Source organism: Lepidochelys kempii, chromosome 10 (genome assembly GCF_965140265.1).
Source record: "Lepidochelys kempii isolate rLepKem1 chromosome 10, rLepKem1.hap2, whole genome shotgun sequence".
Classification (NCBI taxonomy): Eukaryota; Metazoa; Chordata; order Testudines; family Cheloniidae; genus Lepidochelys; species Lepidochelys kempii.
Window position 1 is genome coordinate 3,607,955 of NC_133265.1, and position 23,202 is coordinate 3,631,156.

The following is a 23,202-nucleotide window of genomic DNA, read 5'->3' on the forward strand; positions in this document are numbered from 1 at the left end:
GGGAAATGAAGTTTTTGTAGCGGAAGATTCAGGGCTCGGTTCCGGGCGGCTCAGCAGTGGTATAAATGGAAATGACAAGGAATCGATGAGTTAACTTAGAATTTTTGAAAGGAAAACGACAGTGAGCAAAATCGGATGTCTGGGGAGGTGACCCCCTCGAGGTAAATATCATCCTCAGTTTTGCAGATACAAAAGCATGGAGGCAGCATGCTGCCACAGACAGGAGACCTAGGCTTTATTCCCTGCTGCCCCACCCGGGCAGGTTCCTCTTCCTCCCTTGCTCTTGGCTATTCAGATGTAAGCGCCTTGGGGCAGAAATGTCTTTCACTACATGTGTGAGCAGCACACAGCGCAATGGGGCCGGGCTCCATGCAGCATCGAGCCGTTATTGCAATAAAACAACTCAGGGCCCAGGGCGACAGAAGAGCTTCACGTGCCACACAAGGAGAACGTCTGTCTCCTGGATGCACATGGACACAGATCTACACGGAGCAAGGCTTTAATGAGCCGGCTAATGACCACTAGGGACTGCCTGGCCCAGGGGCTTGGTGACCAGCAGTGACGATTTGGCACATATTGGTTCTCCCAGGGCTTTGAGAGGGAAGAGGTCTGTTAGCAGAGGTGCTGTTTAGTCTCTCCTTCCTCCGCCAAGGCTGGGTTGTTTCACACCAGATCCTTCAAAATTCTGTCCATTCCATCTTCAGATAACGCAAGCGATGGGGCTTCCGTAACTTCCCTTGGTGGAGAATTAACAACCTAGTGCATTTCACAGGCATTATTCCGCCCCCAGGCACAACCCCGACCGAATAGAGTGGGAGCTGAGAATCCATATCCAAGGGCAGAAACAGGCCCACCATTGTCAAGCGTTTCCTCATACTCAGTGTTAGCCATTAGCATTTACACTAAGGCCACTTCACACTGTGCTGGGAAGACGGTACACTTCGCACACTGCTAGAGCGGCCATCGTGTAAATGAAAACCGGGCCTATAGCTTGTACCCTTGTACGTTCCCGCAGGGCCCAACAAGGATAGGACCATGCTGTGTAGGTTTCCGAACAGCCTTTGGTCACCACCCAGTAGGGCAACCAGCAGCTTTCGCCCCGCATGAAGACAGCACTTGGCTACTTTTGGTTTCGTTACCAGCAATTAAAAGAAAAGTATCCTATTCCCAAGAGAGCTCGGATTTGCCTGCAGCTGCCTCTGCGATGGGTGATGAGACTCTGGCACCTTCTGGGGAAGGGAACGGAAGCTTTTCCCAAGGGTTAGCGAGAGTCAGTCTGGGATTTCAGGCAGTCATGGCTTCGCAGTTCTCCTTGTCCAGAGCTCTTCACCAACTGGGTGGCTTCCTGTGTTCGTTATGATTATTGCTATTTTTGCTGACTGATGTGTAGCACTGTAGGGAAGACGCGTTGCACATTTTGGAGGGGACAGCTCTTACAAGAGATCTATTTTGTTTTCGATTGGCGTTTGGAGCCCTACATGCAAGGGGACCTAGGTCTCTGACTTAGTCTCCTCTGAAAATCCCAGCTGGAATCTTTTTCCTCTGTCTATATTGTTAGGGTTTTAAAGCACTAGATGTTAGAGGAATGCGTCAAATCAAAGCTTGGAACATAGGATTCAAGAGCAGGGCAGTGTAGCAGGCGTAATGGACCAGATCCAGGGAGCCAATGGAGCTATACAGATTTAACCCAGATGAGGATCTGGCCTCATATTAATAACAATTCTCTTATGTGTTTTTTTTAACTGAATGACAAGAGGGTGTGGAGATTTTCACAAAAGCATCACAGCCCTTGACACAACAATTTAGGGGAAAGTTTAGGGGCCTGATCTTGCAAATTGCTGAGCAGTCTGGCCCTGATCCAGCTCAACATTGAAGCACATGCTTAACTGTAAGGGATTACTCTCATACTCAAAGTTAAGCATGTGCTTTACACTTTGGGGGAACAGCACCAGCAAACGATCAAGCCCTACATCCCTCCCATAACTATGTGCATTGAAATTAAGGATCATAAAATCGCAGGACTGGCAGGGACCTCAGGAGGTCATCTAGCCCAGTCCTCTGCACTCATGGCAGGACTAAGCATTATCAAAGTCTGACAAAATCTACTCAGACTAAGGTGGGTGTTTTATTTGTTTGTTTCAAAAAGCCCTCAGTCTAAGTTAGATTTAACTGCCCCGTAACCACACTGCTCTCAAACCCTGTGCTAACACCTGATCCTTGAGGAGGGAAGTTACTCAGAGATGTGTGTGTGATGAATCAGTTAGCCAGATACAAACAAAAAGGTCTCCTTTTGCGAGGCTATCTGGAGACTCGGGAACGTTTTGCTTTAAGAACTTCACACTGGGTCATCCGTGGCTGGGGTAAAACCCACTGGCTCCAGTGGATGGGGTGAATATGAAGCACAGCCCTTCGGCACAATCACGGCCTGTCTAGCTCGGATTCTGGTTCCAGATTTTCATTCTCTAGTGAGGGGCCCCCTCTAGAGGTGCAAATAGGAAAAGATTCTGTGGAAGTAGCTACTTATCTAACTGTGGCGGCTGGCGCTGCTGAAAAGGGGCCTGGTTCAGACCGGCAGGCCGCAACTGTGACCCCAAACCCTTCGAAAAACAGTTTTGTTTCAAGCCCTTCTCCACCCTGGGTAACAAGTGACACTTGGGGCAGAATGTTCCCACACAGGGAGCTGCTGCCTGGGCACAAGTAGACCTGTGGGCTTTGCAGCTGGTCTGCATGGACATTCAGCGGGCACAACTCTGGCACCTGCTTTTGAAAATGAGGCCCATCACCTCCAAAGCTAAGGCTGCAGTCTGAAGAGTCCCACGCATACATCTCACCCCAGCCAGAAACTGCTAGAGACTGACAGACACATGGCCTCGCGGTCTGAGCACCAGACAGGGGCAGCCACGAACGCGGAGGTCTAATCCCGACTGATATCGACCATCAGGGAGCACCGCCACCTCTCTGCCTGCCAAAGCGATACTCACCTGCCCTCCCACAGCTCCCTGTCACACCACTCTGTGTCTCCAGTAAACCGAGCAAAGACCAGACAGGTCTAGCTGTGCTACTGTCCTGTCCAGGAACTGCACATGCCCTGATCGAGACTTGCCTGGCAGAGCGCTCTCAAAAGGGATAATCAGACAATGCGCTCCCCTGCGAGTGGGATCAGAAAGGTCACTCCCGTGAAATACGTACCATGCCATCGTCCTCGTCTCGCGGGGAGTAGGTGAGCGTGCTGGATGAGGATGGAGTCCTACGGTGCTGCTTAAAGGTATTGGTCCCGTCAGCTTTAAAGCAAAAGAAACATTTCAGGTTTTTCGCGGCACCTTTAAAGAGCAAGGGCTCTTGCGAACGGGGCTGCAAACTTAGGAGACGCGAAAGAAAAGGAATAGGGATTTCTCCTCTCTCCCCTGGAGGCCCCAGGAAGGGCAGCACAATCAATACCTTATCACCAGTGCTTCCTTGAGGGGAGCTGGCCCAGCAAGAAAGAGAAACAGACATTCCGCTCGAGCTATCAGCTTAAAATAGTCTGAAAAGCCTTAACATTTATCCTCTTGTAAATTGTTTATATCAGGGGAGGTCTGGATATTCCTTGGGCGCCAGGGAAGGCGGCTATACCCAGAGAGGAGATGTTCATATAAAGATCAGCTTGTTACGAATTTACACTAAGGTTGTAAATGTAACTACTCAAACGTCTGGAAATGTGACAGGTATAGCGGCAAGTGTAACCTTTACTCCGCCCCTTTGTGAGTATGCATTGTGACGGGAGCGCTCCTTTTACTATGTCACTTGCGCCTGTAGAAGAGTCTTAGCTTTGCTAAAGCAAAAGCAATGTTGTCAAGGCAAGCAAAGCCACTGGTCCTCTGTGAGGTCTATGTTCATGCCCTGCTCCTACCCTGTTTGGCTGGAGCCCTGTGAGGTGGGGTGTACTACCCCTTTAAGGGATAGTTTGGCGCTTACAGCCAAGACAGCGCGGGACCAATCAAGGAGCACCCTGCCCCGCAGTGATGCTGGGCTATTTAAACAGGAAAAGGGAAGCTGAGCACTCAGGGGACCAGAAGTCATGTTGGATACTGTGGGTTGCAGGCCCCTGGACACCAGCCTGGCCTAGACTTTTGTTCGCTGATGGTAAGTTTGGTTGCTCTGTCTCAAGGCTCTGAGATAAGGGCCTTATGCCCTCCAGCAAGCTGCTCCTTCCCTGACTTGATGCCCAAGGAAAAGGGAGAAAGCCTGCCTGCTTCCCAGAGCAGTAAGAGAATTCTGTCAGCTGGGGTAGGTTTGAGGGTCTTCTTAAAGGGGACTTTTGGTTCGGGTGGTTGTGGACTCCCTTTCTTGGATCCTGTGCACTTTTTTTTTTTTTTAAATGAAGAAAAAAGGGCAAGGATTTATTTGTTCTTAAATGGGAAAAGTGAAGTCCCCCCTTGCTAAACTCAAAACAACTTGAGGGGATTTTGCTCAACCTGTCCAAAATAATTCACATTTGGGCAGAGAGCAAGATGGAAAGTATCTGCCCTAACAGCAAGCACTTGGGAGGTTCACAAGGAGGGGACCGTAACTGGAACAGGGGAGAGAACGGACACTGCTGTGCAGTCCTGGGCAGAGCAGGGGCTCCCCCGCAGCACCGTGAAGTATGACTGATTGGAAAGCATTTCCACTGACACTTATCTCTGTCCTGCCTGGTGATCAGAGCCCTAGAATAAGCTGGGCTGGGACCGCATGTGACTTGTTGCTTGTCCCTCAGCGAACGCACAGTGACTAGCTTTGGTTCACTTCAATCTGTGCAGCGAAGGAAGAATTCAATCAAAGTGGTAAGTTGCCCTTCCGGCAAGGCTGCAGTGCTCCAGGGCAGCGAGATGCTCACCTTTCGTGATGGTGGTCACAGCGGAATAGGCAGGCCCAAAAGTCGTTTCCATTCTCGTCTGAAAGGAAGGCAGAATTAATGTCACCATGTGTCGACCTGTGGAACTCCTTGCCTGAGGAGGCTGTGAAGGCTAGGAATATAACAGGGTTTAAAAGAGAACTGGATAAATTCATGGAGGTTAAGTCCATTAATGGCTATTAGCCAGGATGGGTAAGGAATGGTGTCCCTAGCCTCTGTTTGTCAGAGGGTGGAGATGGATGGCAGGAGAGAGATCACTTGATCGTTACCTCTTAGGTTCACTCCCTCTGGGGCACCTGGCACTGGCTGCTGTCAGAAGACGGGATACTGGGCTGGATGGACCTTTGGTCTGACCCAGTGTGGCCGTTCTTATGTTGATCTAGCATGGACTGGGGATTGCTACTCAGCCAAGGTTGATAAAATACACAAGAAGATTGCTAAGATTTTATTTGTGGAGATCGCAGCCCCAAGGGCCAAATTTTCATTCATCATCTTTATTTTGGCCAAACAAAGAGGAGGGCGTAAGAGGCCAGAAATACTTCTCCTCCCCCCCCCCCAATTTCTCGCCCCTGCTCTGCTCCTTACTCCGTTAGTGTTCTCAGACGTAGTGATGTTTGCTGCACCACTGGAGAAGCGATTGTAGCGAGCGCTCTTGTTTGAGCTCATAATCTAGGCCAGCATTTATTAGTCATGGGAAGTTTGCTCTGGAGGAAGAACAAAAAGTTGGAGGGTTGGTTATTTTTGCAGGGGCAGAGGAGATCAGAAGAACGTCCCTCCTAACCCACGAATCACCTTCTGACATTATACTGTCCACGCATGGCTACACTACATTCAGGCTTTCAAGAGCGTCTGCTGAACATGGGTCTCTAACTGAAGATGCCTTAAAGGAGTCCGAGATTTTTTCGGAGGGTGGAGGCTCAGCCCTTTCTCGAAACCAGGTCTCTTCAAAGGTGTCAAGATGGTCACCCAAAAACTGAGAGGCCCAAAAGCATTGGCCATTTCTAAAAACGTAGCTTCAGTGCTTTAGGGGCAGACAGACAGCTCTGAACTCGGAACTCTGCCCTGGTGAGACAGCATCCCACCAGCAACAATACACAGGAGTCTCTTTAAAGTGTAAGATACACGATGCAGCACAGCTCACTCGTGACTGAGAAGAGGTGCTCTCTCTGCTTAGAGAGTGCTCTCTCTAGTTATTGTTCTCTTCCCTTCCTGGTCCTCTCTTCTTCCACAGTTCCATTAGCCCTCTTTTTCTCCCGGCTCTCTCCCTCCTTCCCAACCGACACCCACTTGCTACTCTCCCCTAATGCAGATCCTTTGCCGCTTTCCCCTTCTCTCCCCCAGCCTCTACCCTACACATGTAGCTATCATGATGGGATGGTGTAACCTGAAATGGATCCCAAATAATTACCTGGTTATCCACAAGAGAATGGCACTCTGAGGAGTTTGAACAAGGCTGAGAGATCTAGACCAGTGGTTCTTAAACTTCTGTACTGGTGACCCCTTTCATACAGCAAGCCTGTAAGTGCGACCCCCCCGCGCCTTATGAATTAAAAACTCTTTTTTATATTTAACACTATTATAAATGCTGGAGTGAAGCGGGGTTTGGGGTGGAGGCTGACAGCTCATGACACCCAAGGTCATAACCTCACTATCCCCTCGGGGTCACGACCCCCAGTTTGAGAACCCCTGATTTAGAGCTACTTGGATAAATGGCTCGAGCATGAGAGAGAATTTTATTTTCCATTTCCCAAAATGCTTTCCAAGACTCTGTACAAACAGCGCCCCCGAAATGCAGCCACCTCTAGGGTGGAGAGTGGCAGCAAGTATATAGGAGGATGCACAACAGCAGAAGGGGAAATTTTGCCACAGGTACCAGGGCAAACCTGATCTTACAAAAGCAGTAGGGGGGCTTCTGCATCCCTAGAGAACAAGCAGGACCTCTGGCTTTAAAGCTACATCGGAAGGAGACTCGCACAGTGAAGCATACACACTGGGCTGAGCTGACCCTGCTTGGATTGGTCCCAGAGGGTCCACGTTCACTCTAACGTCGAGGCTTAGACCTCTGTGACACACTGGACCTTAAAGTAGTGCCCTGTAACCCCCACATTCATCATTCATCATACATGGTTGTGCTATTTCATGCAAAGCATGCCATGTAAGATATCAGAGGAAAGGTCATGATCTGCTGAAACCTATGGTTCTGTCAAAAATATGTATATCGGTCGTGAGCAAGAAGTCATGAGATTTTGCAGTATGGTTGTGAGTGAAATATGTTGTGAGTTTGGGAGTTGCCCGCTGCTAGTTCTCCAGTGACCATGACAAAGGAGGTGACCAACACTGGGGCAGGCGCAGAATGATCATCACCAGTCACTGACCAGCGGGGGAACAGTAAACAAGGGATTTACAATTCAACAGCAGTTATGCAAGCACCTCACCAGTGGGGATCGTTCAACTCAGTGACTCAGCATGGCCCACCAGGACATGTCTAGGCTAGTATTTTCCAGATACATGGACTGAGTGTATAAAATAAGGGACAGTGGCACCATGCGATTACCTTTCTCCTCCCTCACCTACAGTGAAAGCAACAAAAATACCGGGAAGGCAAAGACTTTGAACTGAGGAGACTGGTCCCAGGTGTAAATGGGAAGCCTGTGTATTAAGGACTGTAACCTACCTGCAACATCCAGTGGGATGAGAAAAACTACTTGATCCAAATACTGGTTAGTCAAATAAGGTTTAGGATTTAGACTGATTTAAGGGTGGCAATTTTACAGCAGAAAAGCTTCAAAAACAGACTCTAATGAGAAACTGCTGAGCTTGAATTAATATGCAAACTAGATCCTATTAACTTGGGTTTGAATAGAGGCTGGGTCATTACACATATTGAATCTATTTCCCCTAAGTTAAGTATCCTCACACCTTCTTGTCAACTGTCTAAATGGGCCATCTTGATTATCACGACAAAAGGTTTTTTCTCCTGCTGATAATAGCTCATCTTAACTAATTAGCCTCTCACAGTTTGTATGGCAACTTCCAACTTATCTGTATGTATGTATGTATATATATATCTTCTTACTATATGTTCCATTCTATGCATCTGATGAAGTGGGCTGTAGCCCACGAAAGCTTATGCTCTAATAAATGTGTTAGTCTCTAAGGTGCCACAAGTCCTCCTGTTCTTTTTACCTTTTATTGTCTTTGGTAACTATCTCTGACCTTTTATGCCTGCCACTTATAATAACTGAAAATCTATCTTTCTGTAGCTAATACACTTATTGTAATGTTTTCTCTTAACCAGGGAGTTTGTCTGAAGTGCGTGGGGAATCTGCTCAGGTTACAAAGGCTGGTGCATGTCCACTTTCCTTTGATGAAGTCGTGAGCTAGTTAATAAACTTGCCCTGCTCCAAAGAAGGACTTGGGAGGCTTGCTGGTATTTCCCTGTGTACAGTTCACAAGAGCACTCACACACCTTAGCTGGGTGTGTCTCTGCATGCTGGTGACTGAGTGATCACAATGCCTGGAGGGGTTTGCTGCTTGGCACTGGCAAAGCATTGTGAGAGACAGCCCAGGCTGGAGAGTTAAGGGGGCACAGCAGTCCCACAGACCCAAGCTGTACCCCGGGGGTCCCGTCACAGCCTCCCAAGCCACCTTTCCAGCACGCGGCAAAAACTCCATATTCAAATCACAGACAAGAGCTTTTATAGGTGAAGGGTCAATTCTCCCATTTCCTCCCTTCAAGGCCACCCAACATCCAAACAAGGGCTTGCCACATTTCCCTTGGCAATCTGGTCACATCACTCTGAATCAGCTGGGGTGGAAGATTACTGCTGCTGAGATTTTCGAAGTAACCTCTGTACCTAGAGTCAGAGTAGGCTGCCTCCCCAGAACTCCCAGCTCAGGAAGCAGTGGACTGAAATTCTTCTTCACCACCCGTCCTTAAGGCTGGCCCATAGTCAAGAGTGTGGTCGATACAGGCCTGCTCCTGGCCTTGTGGACAAGTCAATGTCAGTTTTGCTATTTTTTGTACATGTGTCCATGCTGATGGGATAGCTCGGTGGTTTGAGCATGGGCCTGCTAAACCCAGGGTTGTGAGTTCAATCCTTGAGGGGGCCATTTAGGGATTTGGGGCAAAAATTGGGGATTGGTCCTGCTTTGAGCAGGGGGTTGGACTAGATGACCTCCTGAGGTCCCTTCCAAACCTGATATTCTATGATTCAGGGCCATGGTGCTGGGCTTTCAGACCATGTAGCATGGGCTGGTCCTGCACCGGCAGAAATAGGACACGTGGTTTTCTGTTAACTTTTGCAAAAATGTAATAGCTTATCTTCAGCGTGATCCGAGCTGCATGGCAGCCAACACCAGGAGAGAAACCTTTATTCAATGAAAGGTTTGTGATTCCTGGATCTCGCTCGCAGTTCCAGCTCCTTTAGGACAGGAAGCTGCCAGACCCCTGTTCCCTTATTCAGCTGGTTAAACTATTTCACTAGATTCAGATTTGCAAAGCCGCACAATTGCCCACAAACAATCACTGAAAATTCTGAGTTTGCTTTCTTTAGTGCTGGCTGAAGCCCGATCCTGTTTGAACACATTTGCTGGGACGGAACCAATTAATTGTTCTAGCAAATTTCATGGCAAAAAGAGAATGTTATGAAGGTATTTTTCCATCTTTTTAATATCATTATTTCTGACAGGTTTGACACAAACAAACCCTTTGGGAGCTTACAACTCACAGCAGTGCCTGCATGGTTTTGGCTCGATAGTACACAATCACCAGGCTTTTTAATGTAGGGCTGGAGTCCTGGTTTGTTACTGTAGCGTCAGCCAGGAGTCCTGGGTCCTGATCCTGGGATGAGACTTTTGTGAGCAGGTCCTGATGCTCAGATGCATGCCTGCTGACTTCAGTGGACTCCATGTGGGCGTGGTTCTCACCCTGCACCCATCCTGCACCCACACATCAGGCCTTGGCTTATAACAGTAAGGCAGCTCATGTGGGTTTTTGTTTAAACAGCAAAGCCCAGCCAACAGCCACCAGACGCTGAGCTGTTTATTTGTCGGGTTCTGGGCCCCATGTAAAGAAATGCATGAAACTTTTGGTGACAGAGATGGGGAGTGGGTGGAGCAAATTAAGAGGGAGTCCTCCCTAGCTGTTATTTCTGAGCCTGCTGTTCAGAATGATCACAGTGATATTGAATCTCCTCACCTAAAGTAATGCAGCATTTCCTCTCTCGGCCTAGGGGAGGCGACATCTTCCAGGTGAAAGGGTGCCAGGCTCTCCACACCCACAATCTTGCAGTACAAACAGGCACACCAAGTCGCAACAAGGCCCCCATCCCAAATTCTGTTCAGAACAACTAACTGGTGTGGAACAGACTCATGTTAAGTGCATGACATGAACTGGGTGCCTCAGGCCATTGGGAATGAGATGCAGAGCCTGCCATCTCTAGCTCACCAGTTCAGATTCAGACCAGGGTTTGTGGAGAACTTTAGTTACCCATCTGATGGCTATTCGGAGACTTCCCAGACTACAGAGAAAACCCTGCAGTATTGTACGTTAATTGCTCCAATGATGGAAACTTCAGTGTGTGGGCCCACTACAGCGCGATACCATGGAACACCCATCGGGGTCACTCAGTCCAGTTTTACATCACAGCAGACAAGGATTCACAGGGCCCAGGAGACAGAGTTCCCCTCTTGAGTTTCCCCTTCTTTGTCAAGGCTGAGGTGCTTTGGGGATGGACAGTGCAGAGAAGCTTGCATTCCTGTATCTGTCTGGTGGATAAAGAGGAGACAGCTGAATTTGAAAGGCAAGAGGCTTGTACAAGGCATAGTTATCCTTTGGTACTCACTGCCACTGGATAACAGAGTCCAAGAGCTTAATTAAGAGGATTCAATGCAGGATCAGACATTTGTACAGGGAAGAACATCTCCAGGTCAACTAGAGAGGACAAAAATAATTAAACAGGGAGCCAAACCCTCCTATTTCAGGGCACGAGCCAACACTAACAGAGGTCAGATAGGGAGAAACATCTGCTCTGGCCAGCGATTGCATATTTGGCCAGCACAGTGTTTCTGGTCCATTTCTCCGAAGCAGCTGGCACTAAGCACTGAAGATGAGACTGGACTAGACAGACCCCTGCCCTGGCAGCTCCTTCCATTCAGGACTTTGGTTTCCAGGGCTCTAAATGTGGCCTCTGCACTATGTCCATTTAAGCTCTTTGGGGCAGGAGCTGTCTTTGTGGTGGGTTTCTACAGCACTGGCTCAAGGGAGCACTGCCTCGCGGGCTACCACAACAGGCCCAACAACCTAGTCTAAATTCACACTTACAGATTTCTCTATGCGACCGAGACTACACCGGCAAAGCTATGTCCCCCACAGCTACACTGGCATAATTGCGCAGTGCAGAGGCTATCTGCGCCAGCAGAAAGCGGTTCCCATCGGTGCAGGAACAGCGTCACTCCGAATGACTTTTTGGTAAGACAGCTGCATCTACGCCTGGGGTTAAGTTGGCATAACTGAGTCAGTCAGGGGGCTGGTTTCTTCACACCCCTCACCTAGGTAGCTGTCGCATCCTAACTGTTAAGTGTAGATCAGCCCTCATAAGCATGACAATCGTGCCGGGCCATGTTTATACTAAACATTCTGCTCGTGAGCCAAAAGGACACCACTCAGCCCTGCCTGACAGGACACACTGTACAGTTTTTAGGTTCCATGTTGCACAACTGTCCAATATTCACAGTACAATAGATCAGTCCTGGGAAAAGAACTGTTCCCCAGAACTAAACTTTTGGAACAGGCTGTGGTTTCAGAAAGCAAGAAACCGGAGCCTGTTTTAAAAAGTCATTATGGGATAATATTTTCCATTTCTTTGGAAGCAGTGCACTGGCCACTTTCAAACGCCACCTCCCTTAGGAGATGCTAAGAGTTACTGGAGTGGTCTCACGAACAGCGCGGCGCTGCTTCAATCCAGAGATAAGCAGAGTCTCAAGCGGTGCTGGACACCACCAAGAGCCTGGCAATTGGTCATGAGTATCGCTGTAGAGCCCAAAGAATGGGAATAAATAATATGGGCTTGTGGTTAAGGTACTGGGCTGGGACTCAGCAGACCAGGGTTCAATTCCCAGCTCTGCTACCGACTCTCTGCGTGCCCTTGGGCAGACCACTGACTCTCTCTGGCCAGTCTGCTCAGAGTCCTTCTCCCAGAGTTCACAATCTCTTCCTATGTAGCTGTACAGTGCCTAGCACGATGGGGCCTCTGGTGCTACTGTATTAATAACTCCTAATGCAAATGCATGTCTCCTCCCCATTGCCCAGGCCAGGATACCGCTGTGCCCATTTCCAACCGTTCCCAGCCCCACTGGCAGCGCTCATGCAGACAGCCAAGCACCCCATGTGATTTAGGTTCAGCTCAGCTGCATTTGTGCTGCCCCCCTGAGTCCCAGCGCATTGCACGAGCCCCAGCACAGAGGGCAAGGATTCAGTAGGCAATTGCCCTGCAGGGGTGGTTAAGGGGGAGCTGGGTAGGGGCTTGGGCACCCAGGAAGTGCGGGAGTTGGTGTGGTATTTTGGCAAGCAGGAAGCAGTTGAGATGCTTGCTGTTGGGGAGGGGAGGTTTCTCCTTTCCCCCACCCTTTAGGCAGGAACAGAGGGGACTTAAATTTGAGGGAAAGAGGTTGAACTCGTGATTCCCCACCCTAGCAAACCTTGGCAGCATCTACCTGCTCCCTGCCCTCTCCCTCCATTCCAGTGCCCACCATTTCATCCAGCAGCAGGGGAGCAGCGCTCCCGCTTGACGTTCCTCCCACAGCAAGTGGAGCTAAAAGAGCTGACATTTAAGGTGTTCTTGTTAGGCTCAGAGTGAACAAACACCCCCTGAGATGAAGAGAAGCAAATTGCCTCCTTGGGGAATGTTTCAGGCTGCATGCAGACTCAGGCAGATTCCATTTCACTCTCTCTCCCTTGGAAGGGTTTCTTAGCAACCATACGGGATGGAGACTTCACAAAGGAAAGGGAAGCTCTGGTCTGGGGCACAGGGATGGACTAGTCAAAGGAAGGACAATTAGAGGCAATTTGTGCAGTCATGTAATTGCATGACCCGTGGGGCCCTGGTTCCCTGTCCTCTCCAGATGGGAGTGTGTAACTGTTGAATTCTCAAGGGAACTGAGCAGGTACATCAAGGATGGGGAAAGAACACACTGATCCAAAGCCCATTCAAATAGATGGAAAGATGCCATTGGCTTCAGTGGCCTTTAGATCCAACCCTAAATAAGGGAATGTTGGCCAGAAGACGGGGATTTTCCACTCTTCTTTCTAAACGTCTCCTTGGCCGAGCAGCCCCCCTGAGCTGGGCAGACGGGAGTTGGCTTCAGGTCTTCCCTGAACGACAAACCAGCAGAATGCAAGAATGGGCAGGATGCCGAGTGGAATATCGGCTGCTTACAGAACAGCAGCAGCCACAACTCAGACTTCTATTTATATCATCTTTCATCCCAGACTACGTTAACCACCATGCCTAGGAATCACTTCACCGAGGCCTGAAATGCAGCCACCTCTAAAAAGCAGCCACCTTATAGAACAGTTGCCGGACTGACAATGAAGAATATCCCAGCCAACGACACCAGGGGAATTCCAGGGAGGCCAAATGTCAAAGACTCAAGCTGGAGTTTGCTTAGGCCACTAGGGTTAGCACCTTTCGACTCTTGCAAAAATGATCATGGGATCTTAGATGGCCACAAGTGGGCAGGACTTTGATTTTACATCCGAAAGCCACATCCTCCTCACACCAAGCGGGGGCAGTGAATCAACTCTAGCCCAGAAGGCAGAGCACCTCTTGATGAATCTGCAGCACTTCCCTACAGCACGCTGCATTTTCCTTCAGCTTCCCCGCTCCAAGCACAGTTGAGGAGGACAAAAATCGCATCCTGAGGTGAGGGGGCTGACTGCCCCAATGTCGCATTCATGCCAGGACGTACTCTGTGTTATACACAAGACATGCACACCGTGATCCCGAAGGAAGCCTTTAGGATACAAGATGTACAAGGAATAACAACATTCTTGGGACTGCAATGTCCTTCTCAGCTGCTCAGAAAAGCAAGTGGCCTTAGGTGTCCACCCAAGCAGCCCCCTGCAGATCTCCACAGAGAAGGCCCTAGAGTCCTGATTTTTGGAGACCCTCGCTGAGTTTTCCCACCCAGGACTTTATAGGGTCATCTCCCACAGGGGCAGGGGGTATCCAACCAACTGCTGCAGGGAAAGGGACATCTCCATTTTGCACCAGAAAGCCAAGCAAGCATCAACGGTTCACATAGCCAGGGGCCATAGCTAGTGGCAAAGGCCTTGGGGTCATACCTTAGGAAAGGGACAGGCCTGGGAGGACAGCTAGCCAGCCTGATTAGATCCAGATGTCTGTATAGCTCCTCTGCCATGCAGCTTATTTCTAAAAGCAGCTTCCCTGTTTTTGCCAAGAGAAAATCAAAAAGAGGAAGCACTCGGGCCAGCCTTTCACTAAATCACATGACTGACCATAAGCCGCTGCAGCGAGGGAGAGCGAGGGAGGTGGGCTGGATTCAAGTCCTCACACTGAACTTTTAGGTCCCAGAATTCTTGGGTAAGTGACCCAGCCAAAAAATCTGGGGCTGGCTGACAGCTCACAGGGACAGCGACCCTCTCTCTGCAGGGTCAGCAGCAATGAGAATTTCCCCCACTGCCCTTCCCAAGCCAAGATGCCTCAACCATGTTCTTTATGTATATAAATCTCCCCACTGTATTTTCCACTGAATGCATCCGATGAAGTGAGCTATAGCTCACGAAAGCTTATGCTCAAACAAATTGGTTAGTCTCTAAGGTGCCACAAGTCCTCCTTTTCTTCCTGCTCAGGAGGAGCACCTTTGCATAAGAGGGGAGCATGTTCCCTACGGCCAGTCTAGCTTTTGGCCTCTCTCATGCACTTGCCTACAAGGCAGCGGGAACAGTGAACCTGCTCGTTTCCAGGGATGTCCCTCTTTTTGGTCCCTGAGCTCCCCAAAAACTGGGCATCCCCTCCCTTTCACTGGGGAGAGTTATTTACAACAGGAATGGGCGCAGGAAGGCCAGGTCTAGGAAGAGCCATTTCCCCAAGAGAAGGAATCCCCCATTATTAGAATCATAGAATATCAGGGCTGGAAGGGACCTCAGGAGGTCATCTAGTCCAACCCCCTGCTCAAAGCAGGACCAATCCCCAATTTTTGCTCCAGATCCCAAATGGCCCCCTCAAGGATTGAACTCACAACCCTGGGTTTAGCAGGCCAATGCTCAAACCACTGAGCTTTTCCATCCTCCTGCTTGAATACAGTTCTGTGTCCTTTCTGGGTCTACGTCCCAACCTGTGTTCCGTGTTTGGGCCACAGGGGGCTGAGGGGCGTGATGGGTTTTGTGATGTGGACACTTTCACTGGGGCGGGGCAGAAACCCTCCAATGCATTTCCTTAGATACAGACTTGCACCTAAGAAGAAGGACTTGAAAGGTGGGAAACCTCATACTGCAAAATGTCTGGTATTTGCCAAGGAATGTGCAACCACCTCCCAATTTTATGTGCCGAATGGTCCATACAGTCCAGTTAAGAAGCCTCATATGTGTAGCTTTCTTCCTCCCCCTGCCAGCTTCACTGGAGTGGTCTCTAATGCTACGCTATGCTGCTGAAATCATACCAAGGAGGGCTGTTTGCTAGAGAACACAGCCAGTGCATGGAGCCAGCCTAACGGTGGCAAGGATGGACGGGGGGCGGGGTGTGTGTGTATCCCCTCTTACTGTATCTCGTGTGAGCCCCTGAGGCATAGAATTTCTTTAGTTCATAGCAGGTATTTTAATAACAAAATCACAAACTTCTGCAAGTCTGTAGTAGAGGGTTACACATTCTTTAGCTTATTTGCACAGCACCTAGGAAAGAATATTACAGGGCAGAGAGAGGGCAACAAAGTGAAGTAAATGGTGAGCTGGTCCAACCGTCGAGCACGCTGGGCCAAATGCAGATGGAAAGGAAAGGACGTGTTTGGAGTGGGGGACGAGACGATGGGGAATCAGTAACTACATCTCCCAGGTTCTGTCACATTTCTTCGTACCCAGAACTCTCCCCTGAGTCAGTTTTTGGGTGGTCAGTTAATCCACAGAGAATCTGCCATCATGGATTGAGCTTTCTCCACTTTGCCAAGCTGCAATAAGAATGGGCTGTCTATGTTTTACTTCCAGGCCAAAAAACGTTGTCTGATGGAAAGCTGAAAAGCCATCTTCTGTTGAGAACTGGCTCTTGGATTCAAGGAAGGGTATCCCTCTAGAAAGGCTGGAGGCCAGCTTTGTGGATTTTGAACGTCTCTGGAGATATCACACCTTCTCTACTTGATAAAGAATTCCGGACACCCGAAGACAGAGTCACATGTCAGGGCTCAGCAGAGCCTTCTCTCTCTCTCTCAGCCATTAACTGTGTGTATGCGACAGAGACAGCCCTAGAAATTGCAAGTCTACGCACAGAACACAGAGACAGCGCAGCCATCAGCAGTGTGAGCCTCCTTCCACTGTCAGTGGGTCACAACTTCTGTCCTGGAGGGGACTCGGTCTCTCTATGACCGTATTCAGGCTATATGGTTTATTCAGTCCTTGACTGGTGCAAAAGCAGGCAAGGACAGCCTTGTGGCTAAGGCACAAAGGAGACCAGATTCATGGGTTCTAGTCCTGGCTCTGCCGCAGTCTCATTAGGCGACCTTGGGAAAGTCACCTCACCTTTCTGGGTCTCAATGTCTCCATGTATAAATGGGGATAACAATACCCACCTCACAGGGGCTGTGAAGCTGAATTAATAGATTGTTAAGTCCAGAAGAGACCATAATGATGATCTAGTCTGACCTGTCCAACACAGGCCAGAGAATTCACCAAGTGATTCCTGCAGCAGCCTGTAACTTCTGGTTGAGCTACTGCAAGTCTTTTAGAGAGGTCTAGAAAGTGCGTTGAGATCCGCCAACAGACTGCGCTGGAGAAATGCAAAATATTGTTAACAGAGGTACAATAAAAGGGGCCCCAGTTACTACCATGCAGGACGGCAGGTTTTGTAGCACTGGTCTCTGTTCTTGAGGAACAGAATCAGCCTTTCTTGTCTGTGTGTGTTCTTTTGCTGGGCTCAGACATCATGCTTCTTCTCTGAGCCCCTCTGAAGTGGTTTTCCCCTTCTAGAAAATAGTCAGTTTTAGTTATGGACAAACTATGAGCAATATTTTGTTTTAAAAACGGAATCAATAACTTGTACACATTCTTACAACTGGATCAAAACTAATTTTCAGGGGGATAAAGCATTTAGTTTTTCCTTAGATCACATCACAGCTTAGATCAGAGGTCAAAGGTCACAATCAATCTTGCAGCACTGAAAACAAAAACTATGCTTCCCAATGCTTTCCCCGACTTAATTTTAGGCAACTTGGGGGGGGGGGGGGAAGCTTCCCCCAGGAATCCACACCAACCTCAGTCCTGGCGCTATTGTATGTGTGCACAAGAAATACACATCTGAAACAAAGCACAGCTGCCTACTCTGGGCAGGATGTCAGAATTTGCTGACCAACCCAGAAGTAGTGATAACAGACCACGGAACTTACTGTACAAACACAGACCCTGATCTCAGCCCCTACACTTCTCACCTCCCCAGCTCCCACAATTCATACACAGGCTCCTCAGATATTCTGTGGCCAAGGAATTTGCCTGTGAAAAAGCAGCAGCTAAACAGAAGCTAATCTGTCCTCAGTCAATCAAACCTTTGGTGTTTGACTCACATTGGTTGCAGTGGATTTAAAAGCCATCTTTCACTTGAATTGTGAAGAGATTTAAACACCACCAAATACCCAGTGGTAAAGTTTAATAAGTGATCAAAGAAATCCCTGTCAATATCAAGGGAACTGTTGCCAAGTGGTAGAAAACCTGCCTCACCCTCCTCACTAAAAGCAGCACATTACATTCTGCTTTCCTAAAACTCACCCCAATTGTATGACGATTTCTTCTTTACCTCCTGTCCTAAACTGTTGTGTACTGCTGTTGTCCGCCGTTAAACAGCCACTATGTTCCATGCTAATGGTGGCCGCATTCCTCTGGCAGGGTCCAGCAATTCCATTTAAAGAAGTCTACGGGGATTCTTCTGGCTGAAAGGCATTCCGAGAAACACAAGCCATAATCTCTACCCAAACATATGTAGCCTCCATTTTTTTTTTACACTGCTTTGAAATTGGATGACTTGCTTTACCCATGTTCTGGGTTGCTTTAAAGACTCATCTGAAATATGCCAACCATTGCCCCCTTACTAGAAGTGTCACAAAAGCAATGAGAAGAGAAAAATTTCAGTGCGTTTCAGTTCTCTGCTCATATTACTACATCTCCCTGAACTTTGCTGCTTAAAACAGAAACAATCAGATACAATGAAAGCCAACCAACACTACTGCTAGAGAAACTTTCAACTAGCATCAGAGCAGAGGAAATAGAGACTACGGAGAGCAGGGATTGCAAAAGATAGCCATGAATGGACCTAGGAACCCCATGCACTTGACACTTGAAAACAGACCCTCGATTCCTTCAGAAAAATTTGTGACAATGGTGATTTCCAAATGTAAGTGCAGAAATTCAGTAGCAGCTTTTAGATGGAAAATGTACCGACTCCCATACTAATAAAACACCCAAACGCACGTTTCCGTTAAATAACACACGGCACTTTACAATGGAGTGGCAGTTTTAAGAGTAGCGGACATACGAGACCTCCTTAGTTAGCATTTGTGACAGGTTTGGAAATGTAAAGTCCCCCGATCACTGCACAGGAAAGGGTTAATGATGCATCAAGCTGACCTTATATACAAGCACATTAAGATATCCTAAGGTATTGCAATTAGGTGCAGGCGAAGGGTAACAGCCACTTCAAACCGGGACTTGAATTTTAGCTCCATTCAGCTTCCTTACTTAGCTTTGCATACAGCTATGAACACGCATAATACTTCCCTCACTTGTCACTGATTACTAAAAACAACAGCCACCTTCCGACTATGCTTCAAACAGAAACTCTGCTGACATGCACAGACACTCCTTACACAGGGCTTTACCTTGTGCGAAATTCACTCGGGCTATTCGAGCTGGAAGCAAGAAGCAAAGCTCACCAAGTGGCTCCCAGGACAAAGTGCTCCAGCTCCAGCAGACTTTTACTCTTTCAAAATGTCTCTTCCACTATCTGTGTGTGTGTCTGTGTGTATCGCTGGCTCTTAAGTGATGTAAACAGAAAGGCATGCAGAGAAGTGGGTGATATGTAAATTCAGATGGAAAATCCCACAGCTCAGCCAATCCTAACTCTCCATTTCGGCTTCGTCTGGGTTGTTCTCGGAGTCCAAAGAGATTTAGACTAGCAAGGAAAACCCTCCCCACACACGGATTTACTCTGGCCTGACAAACCTCCAAGGAGAGGTTAGTACATACAGTGCTCGCTCCAGAGGGATTTTAGAACTGGGCCAAAGAAGGGCAGAAATTCTCAAACTATTCATAGTGTTTAGCAGTTTAATAAACGGCAGCTCATGGTTTCTAGACCTGCCCAGGGAACGCTGGGGTGACTGGAATTGTTGTGATCACAAAGAGCCCTGTTACTGAGCGGAGAGCCTGTCTGAAGAGCTAACACTGGCATAGATCAGGAGGCGGCTCACTGGAGTTACTGGCCTGTGAAACCTGCTCCAAAGAGATAAGAATCCGGGGTCGTAGGATTTTAGGTTTTCTCCTGCTGCAACCAGTGATCTCCAAGGGGAAACACTCATGGCTCTTTCTCCATTACTTTCAAATCAAACCCCTATTTATGTTTTCTCCTTGCTCCTACGAATCACTGTTGACTCAGCTGAAGCTCAAGAGAGGCTGCGTTAAGGGGAAGAGGACAGTTTGCACCATCCAAAATGAACCAAAACTCTGTCAGTGACATTTGGACTAACACGTGTTTTTTGGCTTTGTTTTTTAAATTGGTGGTGGGATTTTCAGATGTGCCCTGCACTGGCCTAACTCTGCTCCCATTTCAATCAATGGGAATTTTACCTTTGACTTCAGTGGGAGCTGAGCTAGACCAGTGCAGGGCCCATTTGAAAATTCCTCCCTCAAATCTTCGAATACACCACTGAGACCCCCAACACCGCAGTGATGGGACTGTGCCAGTTCGGGAAACCGAGCAAGCCCGGATCTGTTGCCCAAAGAGAACAAAGTGACGCCGGAGTGTGTGGGAAGCAGCGTAAAAGGATGAAAAGCAAACAGGATTTGTAAATGTTGCTTGTTTTCCTAATCAAAGGGTGCAGAAATAAGACAGGGAAGGATCTTCTCCCCTGCGTCCTTCAGATGACACGGATGGAGGAGGTGTGTTGTTTGACCGGGGCCATAAGCAGTCTGAAAGACTAACATTACCTCAGCGGAAGATTTATAGATTTTAAAGCCAGAAGGGACTGTTAAGATCAAACATAATAAAAAGGGGCTTGATCCTGAGGGTGCTGGGCACCTACAGCACACTCTAAAGTCAACTGGAAGTTGCAGGATCCTCAGCACCACTCAGAATCAGTCCCAAGTAAACATATTCACTTCACAATCCCTTCCTCTGTAATTCCCCTCCAGCTTGTCACATGACATAGCTTCCTGCAGAGCAGGTCCTAGCCTTATTGGGAGTTGCACAATCAAGAACAACAAACTGAACCGAACAACCTCCTACACCTCTTGCCTCTGTGTTTCTCACCCCGGCAGCACGAATGCAGCGTTGATGGCTGTCCAGGGTTAATACAGGTACGACTCTTACCTAACACCACCACATCTCTTTGGCTTCCTTGCTGGAGCTATTTTCACTCACTGAACGCTTACACCTACCCCTTTGTGCACCAGTTTGGCCTTGGTTGCCCAACACCACTTAGGAACATTTCACCAGAGAGAAACTGATCTTTACCTTTTCCCAGCCACACCTTGCTGAGGCATTTTATTTGCAGTGGAGCAAGATCAGCCACAGTGCAGAGCACTCCAAAAAACGAATCCAGCACTTTCCAGATTGTCATGTTTGAGTTTACTGTGGCATTTCTCAGTCTGACTCTGGGAAAGAGTGCAGTAAGCGCCACCCACGCCGCATGTGAGTGAAGGCACTGGGATTGGAGAGCTAGGATCAATTTCCTCTGCCACCGACTTCCCATGTGTCCTTGGGCAAGTCACTTCATCTTTCTGGGCCTCAGTTCCTCACTGTCAAATACCAAGCCCTTTCTCCCATCTTGTCCATTTAGGTTCTAAACTCTCTGGGGCAGGGCCCGGTTCTTACTATGTACATGTCCAGCACTTAGCAAAATGGAGCCCCATTTTCCGTTGGGGCCTCTAGCCACCACGGTAATACCATGAATAATGATAACTGCGGATTTCTTTAAGTGGTAACTGCTGACTGTGTTCCAAAGAGCTGACTGCACAATGCACTCACCTCAGGGCTTCTCCAGTGACGAGCACGGTAGAGCTACAGATAGGTTAAACAAATGGAATGGAATGGATTGGTAAGGAAAGGGTTAATCCCTCTCTGCCCAGATCTTTGCCTTCACTGCAGGGATTGTTACTGAGCAGAATAGGGCTGGGCTACAATGGAGCAAACTCCTTTTCTGGGGAGTGTCTGGACTCGGACTCCGGCAATGTGCAGCCCTGTAGACTGTGCCCAGTGAGCCTTGGCTGCAAGGAACCTTTTGCCTCCCTTTCTCAGAACTCCAAAGGTGCGAGATGTTCCTCCTCCCCCCATATCCTCTGACTGTCACAGAGCACCATGGCCTGCTCCAAAACCCGGCAGAGTTCCTGCTGGGGAGAGACTGGGCAGATGAAGTCCCAGGGAGCCACACAGAGGAACCTGTAACAGAAAGAGATTCTTTAGCAAGTTACTGTATGCGGCTGCAATCTCCTATTTAAAGAAAGTGTATCCAGGCTTCTGCTCTTGGCAGCTCGCATAATAGCAACCTTGGCATGTTCCAAGAGCTGCACAAACACTAACTAATGGGAACAAAACTCCCAGCTCTTGCCAGTGGATGAAGGAACCCTCTGTTGCGATTTGCTAAGGGTGGATTTTAATAGCAATTAATTTGACAATGTAGGAACTTGGGGCTGAATTTATTTTTAAATGTTCAAGCTTGTCCCAGTTGCTGACACCTACCTCAGTAAGCCCTTCATGTGCTGGCTAGATTCAGCTGCCCCTACATTCCTGAACAGTTCATCTTCTGACTGGGAAACTGACAACGCTGGACAAATGGGAGAGCAACATGTATGCAAAAGAGGTTTGGGGGCATAAGATTTAAACTGAAACTTGTAAGTGACAAGTGCTGACTAGTGCAGAAATTATGTCAGGTAGACCTGGTGCAGGAAGCAATGTCTTGCAAACCACACTTCCTCGATTCCCTGCAGAATCCCACAAGGCCCTGCCTGAAACCAGCATCATTTCTCAGCTCTCTCTGCTATAAGCAGCGTTAGGAACATAGTCAGCATGTCAACAAAGCATCCACAACCCAGCCTTCTATATTCCTGGGTAACCCTTAAAGCCGTAAGTCACAACTGTCTGATTAGCTACACTCAGCTTTTCCCAGAGAGCTTAGGTTCACAATCTTCAAACTTGGGTGTGGAAAGTTAGGCCCGAAATCGACATTCCAGCACCTAACCAAGTGTCAACATTTTCAGAGGAGTCAAGATCCCGCAGTGCCAGCGGAAGTCAACATCAACCCTTCAATGGGGGCCAATGGCTCACTCTCTATTTCAGACATTACAACAGCTGCTAGGTCCAGAATGAAGAAAAGGAGTACTTGTGGCACCTTAGAGACTAACCAATTTATTTGAGCATGAGCTTTCGTGAGCTACAGCTCACTTCATCGGATGCATACCGTGGAAACTGCAGCAGACTTTATATATACACAGAGAATATGAAACAATACCTCCTCCCACCCCACTGTCCTGCTGGTAATAGCTTATCTAAAGTGATCATCAGGTTGGGCCATTTCCAGCACAAATCCAGGTTTTCTCACCCTCCACCCCCCCACACAAATTTGTGTGGGGGGGTGGAGGGTGAGAAAACCTGGATTTGTGCTGGAAATGGCCCAACCTGATGATCACTTTAGATAAGCTATTACCAGCAGGACAGTGGGGTGGGAGGAGGTATTGTTTCATATTCTCTGTGTATATATAAAGTCTGCTGCAGTTTCCACGGTATGCATCCGATGAAGTGAGCTGTAGCTCACGAAAGCTCATGCTCAAATAAATTGGTTAGTCTCTAAGGTGCCACAAGTACTCCTTTTCTTTTTGCGAATACAGACTAACATGGCTGTTA

General features: G+C 48.3%; 2 protein-coding genes across 8 annotated transcripts in view; one reads left to right on the forward strand and one right to left on the reverse strand.

The window, feature by feature from the left end:
- Positions 1-23,202, forward strand: part of CASKIN1 (CASK interacting protein 1) — a 216,959-nt gene that overhangs the window by 188,535 nt on the left and 5,222 nt on the right. The gene's annotated exons all lie outside the window — the stretch shown is intronic.
- The window catches only part of TRAF7 (TNF receptor associated factor 7), a 47,511-nt gene that overhangs the window by 21,015 nt on the left and 3,294 nt on the right, over positions 1-23,202 (reverse strand). Inside the window, exons 1-6 of one of the 7 annotated variants that reach the window (XM_073361687.1) lie at positions 18,968-19,926; positions 17,862-18,022; positions 16,928-17,065; positions 5,459-5,577; positions 4,856-4,913; positions 3,190-3,281 (exon numbers count right to left, since the gene is read on the reverse strand). In XM_073361687.1, coding sequence (XP_073217788.1) covers positions 3,190-3,281; positions 4,856-4,913; positions 5,459-5,539 — 231 coding nt within the window. In that variant the 5' untranslated portion in view covers positions 5,540-5,577; positions 16,928-17,065; positions 17,862-18,022; positions 18,968-19,926. Of the gene's footprint in view, positions 1-3,189; positions 3,282-4,855; positions 4,914-5,458; positions 5,578-16,927; positions 17,066-17,861; positions 18,023-18,967; positions 19,927-23,202 lie in introns of those variants that run through there. The other 6 variants (XM_073361688.1, XM_073361685.1, XM_073361686.1 and 3 more) reach the window with 6 other exon arrangements.